This window comes from Myotis lucifugus, unplaced genomic scaffold (assembly GCF_000147115.1).
Source record: "Myotis lucifugus unplaced genomic scaffold, Myoluc2.0 scaffold_1601, whole genome shotgun sequence".
Lineage (NCBI taxonomy): Eukaryota > Metazoa > Chordata > Mammalia > Chiroptera > Vespertilionidae > Myotis > Myotis lucifugus.
In genome coordinates this window covers 33,819-41,293 of record NW_005872649.1, presented here as the reverse complement: position 1 = coordinate 41,293, position 7,475 = coordinate 33,819, and the positions used below count along the sequence as shown (strand labels likewise).

Here is a 7,475-nt window from a genome sequence, read left to right as displayed (position 1 = left end):
AGTGTGAATAGGACTTTCACTTTCTGGCCTGTGGATTGAAGATCAGGGAGAAGGGAGTCCCTAAAGAGAAGTAGTCAGTTTTAACATCAGGCTGGTACTCTTAGCATCTTCAGTAAACTACACACCTTGTGTTACTGCTCCTACTGTCCCATGAATCTACCTACTTGTCAAGTAAGCACCACCATTCACTGCGCTCCATAGGAATGTCACATAGGCTCCTGTCACACAGTGTTGTTCAGCTGGTGACTTCAGAGCAAGGACACAGCTCAGAGGAGTCTCCCCTGTTACTCGCTCTCTCCCCATTTCCATGCAGCCTGGTGTCAGGGAGGCCATGGTGTCGATGGGTGACATGATTTCACCAGTGGGAGGACAGGCCACCCATGCACCTTCACCACGGAACCCTGTCCCACCACAGAGGACACAGAGCAGCCAGGCACCAGGTGAACCTGGAGCAGAGCAGGGAAAAGGGGTCTGTCCTGCTCACCCCTCCTCAGAGGTGGTTTCCTCCTTTAGTTTGGAGAAAAAGAGGTGAGCTTGTTCAAAGCCTTGTATATTCCTTGTAGCACATGGAGCAGGTAACAGGAGGTGACAGAAGGAAAGTGTTAGTGACAGAAGAAGCAGCTTGACCTTGAGGACCTTTGTTTTCCCCTCTGGGAAGCCCCTTCCATCCACCACTTGACTCTTTCTGCGGCTGAGAGAGCCCCCTCCTCATGTTCCTAGGATGGAGCCCAGCTCTGCCATGAGAAACCAGAAGAGCAAGGGGAGGAGAGTGTACAGAGATGTAGTGGGAGGGCTCAGGGGAAGACTGTGATTTGCTTGTGTCCATGGCCACAGGATGGGAGACAACACCCACTAGGCTCTTTTGTGAAAACCAGACAAACCTGCACCCCTCAGCCTGGTGCCGACGGTCCAGGAGGCACTTACCATAGACTGTGATAGTCTTGACTGTGGTCCTATTGAGGCCAGAGACAGAGTTATGGGCGAGGCAGGTATAGGATCCACTATAATTTGAAGTGATGTTGGGGATAAAGAGCTCCTGTGTGGGGTGCTGGGAACTCCCATTGATAAGCCAAGAATACTGTGCAGGTGGGTTAGAGGCTGCCTGGCAGGAGAGGTTGAGGTTTGTCCCACGTAGGTAATGGGAGTCTGAGGGGGAAATGGTGGGGGCGTCCGGGCCATCTGGAGCAAAGAGAACACAGTCACACATGATGTAATCAGAGGGAAGGGGAAGGTCCTGGTCTGTGTAAGAGCCACACTCTCCCTCTAAAATGCATCACAGCCTTGTTTTAAAATGTCCACCCATTGACTTTTGTGTGATTCTTTCCCCGACCTTTCTCTATCTTTCTAAATACTCACATCCCCTTCTTGGTCTTTTGGCTAAGATCAAGTGTAAAATGTCCCACCCATAGCCCCCTGTGTTCACTGAGCCTGATTCTGAAATATTAACCTGGTTGTCCCATGAAAACTTGTTAACCCTGAGTCTTTCCAAACAGGAGTATCCTGTCCCCTCCTAGTCTTGGCTCAAGGCCGAGCCTTGCCAGTTGTGCCTGGGACAGGAACTCATGTCCCCCCTGGGTATTCAAAGTAGGGCTCTGTGTACGTGGACCTGAGAAGGACGGATGTAGCCTGGCCTCTGGCAGTGTGGATTCGGGTGGCAGCCCGGCCCAGGCAGGGACACAAGTTACTCACAGAGAACATTCAGGGTGAATGGGTCACTGTGGCCAGCACTCACGGGGTTCCGGGTTTCACACTCATAGGGTCCTGTGTCATTCCTTGTGACAGGGAGTAAAGTGAGAGTCCTGTTGTCCTTGGACAGCTGCAGCCTGGCACTGGCCGGGAGACTCTGACTGTTGATCAACCACAAGTAGGTGGTTTCCTGAACTTGAGGTTCACACGTTAACACAACAGGGTCCTTGTGCTCCACGGGGAGGGAGTTGTTGCTTGTGATGCTGGGTTTGGGTAACTCCGCTGTGCAGAAAACAGAGTGAACATTGTCCATTGAGTCCTCCAAAAGCTTCTTCAGTCAGAATTGGTGCCTGTCAGCTAACTTGAGTTCTTAAAGAAATAAGGTAGGTCTGCATCACAAGACAAACAAATGTATGAGGATCTGAGTGTTCAGAGATTGTAAGGCCGCCTGCTCTATATCTAGGAGAAAAAGCATAGACTTTTTTAGGTGTCAGACAACGATCAGGGGTTGGTCACAGAAAGACACAGGACTGGGAGTCAGAGACCACCCGGCACCTGTCCTGGTTCCTCACTGACCAGCTGACTGCCTGGCTGATGTTGGTGTCTCACCTGGATGTGCAGGAGTTGAGTCCCTTCCAGCAACACACAACTATATTGACGGATTGAGATGTGTTTCTACTGAAGCCTCACATTCCAGGGTTAACCTAGAGATGAGTAATGATGGGCCACCCATGGTCCTTAAACCCCGAGAGGACTGGGTAGTGTGGTCCTGAGCTGGGTGTCTGAGCAGAAAAAATACACAGAAGACCAGAAGCAAGTCTGGCGGTGAGTTTAATACTTAGGCTGCAGGGACACGAGGTGTGGTCGTCTTCCCAGGAGTTCACTGGTGACTGACATGAGACAGTGACCCCAGAAAGGGCAGAGCAGAGTCCAGGAATGATTTACAAAAGAGTGAGGGACGGCGGGAGTGGCTGGCGGTGGCAGCGGAGCCAGGCTCTCTGTCCTTGGTCTATAATGTCCTTTCTGCCACTGCAGAGGGCAGGGATCCTTCCTCAACACTCAGACAATAGCACGTACAGAGGTGGGGCTTGGGGAGGTGGGGGAGCATGAACTTGCTGAAAATATGGCCTTCATGGTCTATTTGTGTTTGGCAGTTATGGGATAGATTTTGAGTTAAACTGTGAAAGAATATGTGAAAATCACTCATGCCCCAAAGTTCTAATGCTAGATTTTGGAGGAATTTCTGTCTAGAGATCACGAAGGTCATAGACCAAGTTCTGCCGTCCAACCAGGTCAAACTGTGACCAAAGAGAGATGCCACAGTGGGTTTGGAATCAGGGACTCCCTGGGATAGAGAGAAGGTGAGTCCTGCAAAGAGAACGGAGTGATGGGGGGTAGGTGGGGGCTCTCGGCTGTATATAGTGAGGGAAGACACAAAATTGGTAGAAAGGACATGTGCCATGTTAGTAAAGTTGGAGAGAAGGTCCCTCCCTGTTTCTATGGACAGTCAGGCAGATGGGGAGGAGCCCCCACACGGGCCTCTGGCATATGTTCTTCCTTGTCTTTCTAACTCAGGAAACAACTGGAGTTTAGTCAAAGTCATTCAAAATGGGCAGCATCTGAGAGAAAGGAGAGTGGCTGGTGGATCTCACAGTCTGAGAGAATCCCACACTGTGGTCAAGGTGTCATCAACGAGGACACACGTGTGTGAAACAGGCAGTGAACCAGTCAGATGGTGCAGGGTCACCTTGGGAAGGTCTCGGGAGCCAGTGGAGGAATGGGAGCCTCACACCAGGACAAGGGTGTGAGTCACCAGTCAGGGGTGAAGTGAGCCTGAGTGCTTTTGGGGACTGAAACCTGTCATTCTGCCTTTGACTCCCTGGTTGAGTCATGTAGAGAGTAGGTCAATGGTTTACATTCCCCCTGTCACGTGGCCTGTTCCTCTCTTTGGCCTCAGGGCCTGGGGGAATAGCTCTGATGGGGGCCCAGCAGAAGCTCTTTCTCCTGCTGACCTGGGAAACTGACTCTTGATGGAGCTGGGGCTGCTGCTCCCACTGATTTCTGTGTCCTCTCCTATTGCCTGGGAGTGGGGGCCTGGACACAGGTTTTAGCAGGACAATCTGCACAGTGGGGGAAGCAGAGCAGAGCAGGGCAGTGTGTCTGGAGTGATGGAGGAGGTAGATAAGGGACATACATGGAAGGAGCAGATAGCGGCAGAATGTCCTTGGTGAGCAGTGGGGGTCACAGGTGGCTTCAAAGACCCCAGGGACCAAGAGCCCACAGCTGCCCCAGGGCAGGAGCAATGCAGCCTAGAAAACCTTCCACAGTGGAACAGCCCCACAGTCACCAAGGGACTTGGCTCCTGAGGGGGCTTCAGGGACAGGTGGTCAGAGGGATGGACATGGCTCTCAGCACCTGTAGGGACAGGGAACAGGTGTGGCCAAAACCTTTTAGGACTCTGCATCCAGGTTCCAGTCTCTCTAGCGATTATGCATCATTCATTCATTCATTCATTCATTCTGTCATTATTCACCATCATTCCTTCCCTCCTTCATGAGAGAGCAAGTGAGTGCTGGTCCCTGAACTGGTAGCAGGTGTAGGGTGGAGAGTGAGAAGGCAAAGTCCTTTCCTTCATAGTTAGTGGGAGTGGCACCAACACATCAGGAAACAAATAAGTGGTTTCAAGTCCAGTGCAGGGAGGTGTGGATCAGTAACCTGAGGGGAAGGCCTGGGCATTCCCAGCACTGACTCTGAATGTTATTGTAGGTAATTTGATTCTAGAGTAAAATTAATTCTCCATTTGTTTAATCACCAGACCAGAAAATCTACCTTGAGCTGGGGACTGCTAAGAACAAGCACAGAACCAATGGCTGGTCTCAGGGTCCACAGACCCTCCACCTAAGACCCTCGTGGTGGAGGAGAGGATGGGGCTGTAGCTGTGCAAGGACCTTGCTGTGTCTGTGTGAGCCTGATTTAGTGACTGTATCATACTGTGCCTCCGTTTCCCCTGAATAAAAACAGAACAAATGGTAAATGGACTCTGGATTACCATGTTGTCTGTGAATTGACCTTAAAACATCCCTGAATACTTGACCTCAAGCCCAGTATAGAGGAGACACTGACTTAAATGGCCACTACCATTATTTGCCTCCATGAGAGAGAATTCCTGGGCTGACCCCTGGTGGATAAGGAGCTGTCAGGAGCATCTTCTCTCCTCTGTTCCTTCCTGGAGACCTGACCTCCCTCCGGAGTCTCCTAAACCCTCAGAAGTGTCAGCTAATAATATGGGGTATTTTGTCTACCTGTGCTCTCCTGACACAGCCTTAGGTGAAGGACTAGGCTCTGTCCCAGTCCTGATGTGTCTCTTGGGGCTGAGCCCTGGCTGGTGAGCAGGAGTAGAGCCACTGTTCCCACCCAGCCTTTCCAGGAGGTCAAACCCAACCTGACACAGGCTCCCCAGGTTCCCTGAAGTCAGGAGCCCTGGGACAGGGGTCTGGGAGGGGTTCCCAGGCTGAGCTTCTCTGTGAGGTTTCCAGGGTCCCCTCAGGCCTGGCCCCCACCAAACTCTGCAGGGGCTTTTTCAGTGTCATCTTCATGGGGAGGGGGCCAGGGGCTGGACTGAGACTCTCCTGAGTCTCCCTCTGCTAAGTCACTCCCATCAGACTGGCCCTTCTCTCTGTGGAGAATGTCTGCAGGGCTGGAATCTGTGAAGGGAACTCTGATCTTAGGAAGTTTGTTTCCACTCTGTGTGTCCTGCACTAAATGTCTAATCCCAACTTGGAACATGATGAAAAGGGGGGTTGAGGTAGAGTCCGGGGCTGTCAGTCCTGTGTGTGAAGTAGAGTTCACCCACCTGAACCCAGAGGTCAGAGAGCAATCACTCACGGTATACACGGAGCTGTCCAGTTACTTTTTTCTCCTGTAAATCTTTCCCTGTGGTTTTAAGGGTGTAGTATCCTGTGTCGTTCAGGGTGACGTTCTGGAACAGCAGGGATCCATTGGGGTATATTGTCTCTCTACCACTGTTTGCAGGCCCAAAGGTAGTTGTTTGAGTGTCTATTATATATGATACGATTAGACGGCTGCTGTACACTATTTCCCCTTTGTACCAGGTATAGCCGAATAGATTCCCAGGCAGGTTGTGGACACGGAGAAGCACATCCTTCCCTTCGGCAGCATTGGGCGGCACTGATTCAATAGTGAGCTGGGCAGTGGTGGGCAGGCTCCAGAAGGTTAAGAGTGAGGCTAGGAGGGAAGAGAGAAATCGATCAAGGTTTGGAGCTCTGTATTGGGAAGGAGAGATGAGCCCTGGGACCTAGCAGGTCTCTTATCTTTCAGCCTTGGTGTGTGTGTGTGTGTGTGTGTGTGTGTGTGTGTGTGTGTGTCTCCTGTGGTCAAGTTCAGCAGTGTGTCCACCAATACTTCAACACCTCTGCTCTTATTTCTTCTGTTTTGAATACTGTTACCCAGGTTTCTGCCTTCAGATCCCTGCTGACACTCAGGAGTGTCCTTGGAGACCCCTTTCCTGATCACCTCCTCTAAAGACCTCTGTCTTCACTTTCTGGCCTGTCCCTGGGCTGTTCCCTGAATGACACTTGTGGGTACCTGAGATCACATCTAGATCTTCCCTTGTCTGCATCCTCCCCATAGAACATGATCTTCATGGGGGTAGGAGCTTGTCTGATCTTGTTGAACCCCATCGCCTGCAACAGGATGTAAGTACCTGTGGGTGAATGAGTGAGTGCTGCAGGGTCCTGCACCTCCTGGGAGGTAATTGCCCACTTCTGAGCTTGATGTTAATTACAATGTTTAGTGCCCCTGGTTAAATTTCCTATCTCCTCACATAACTTGTTATTATCAAAAGTTTTCAGCATTCAATTCTCAGTGATGACTAAGTTGGGAAATGAGCAGCCATTGAGTTTTCCTGTCCCTCACCACTTCCATATCATTTTCCTGTTGCCTGGTTTCTTCTCCCATCCTGCTCCCCTGTCTTCTCCCCTCAAGTTCAAACAGAAGCCTGCCCCCTCCCCCTTGTTTTCTCTGAGAGCCTGTGCTCCCTAGGAGTCCCCAGCTAGCCTGTGCCTCTCCTCCTCCCATCCACCACCAGGTAGTTGTCCCCTCTCACCAGCCAGCAGGAGCCCCTGCCTGGGGACAAGTCCTCTGTGGGCAGGGGCTGAGGGGGTCTCCATGGTGTCTGTTGCCTGCTCTGTCCCTCCTTCTATGGGAAGAGCTTGGAATCCAGAAATGCTCACAAGCACTGCTGCCCTGCTGTGTGAGATGTGCTGCTCCTCCTCCCTGTGCACTGAGCCTCCTCCTGGGCCAAGATCACTTCCCTGGTCACATGGGCCAGGGGCAGGGTCTGTACCCAGGTTCCTCCCTGCCCTCTCATTATTCCTGCCTCCCCTTTTCTTTCCTCTATATTTGCATTCCTTGTAACTGCTGAGGCTTCTACCTTCTTCTGCAGTGACTCCTCCCCATGTACACACACACACACACACACACACACACACACACACACACCTTGCTTGTGTAATAGTCAGTTAGGCCTGAGCGTATCCTGGTTTTGCAGTTTAGGCCTTCTGATCTTTCATTTCACTGGTCATGTGGTTCAGACCCTCCCCTGACCTTTCCTCCCCTGGCACGTTCTTAGTCATGTGGGTTAGACGCCATTAGAGGGGAAGTGAACAAGTGGACTAAAGAATAGCCCTTGAGCATTAAGCCCCCAGGACAATGAGGTTCTGACTGGCATCAAATACATCTAGGCCTCAGTTGTGTTTCAGCTGCAAGCC

At 51.4% G+C, this 7,475-nt stretch overlaps 1 protein-coding gene across 1 annotated transcript in view; it reads right to left on the bottom strand.

The window, feature by feature from the left end:
* Positions 1-6,910, bottom strand: part of LOC102431881 (carcinoembryonic antigen-related cell adhesion molecule 1-like) — a 7,550-nt gene extending 640 nt beyond the window's left edge. The window contains exons 1-4 of the mRNA XM_023748642.1: positions 6,812-6,910; positions 5,572-5,931; positions 1,690-1,968; positions 925-1,179 (exon numbers count right to left, since the gene is read on the bottom strand). Of these exons, the coding sequence (XP_023604410.1) occupies positions 925-1,179; positions 1,690-1,968; positions 5,572-5,931; positions 6,812-6,875 (958 nt within the window). The 5' untranslated portion in view covers positions 6,876-6,910. The remainder of the gene's footprint in view (positions 1-924; positions 1,180-1,689; positions 1,969-5,571; positions 5,932-6,811) is intronic.
* Positions 6,911-7,475: the final 565 nt, after the last annotated feature.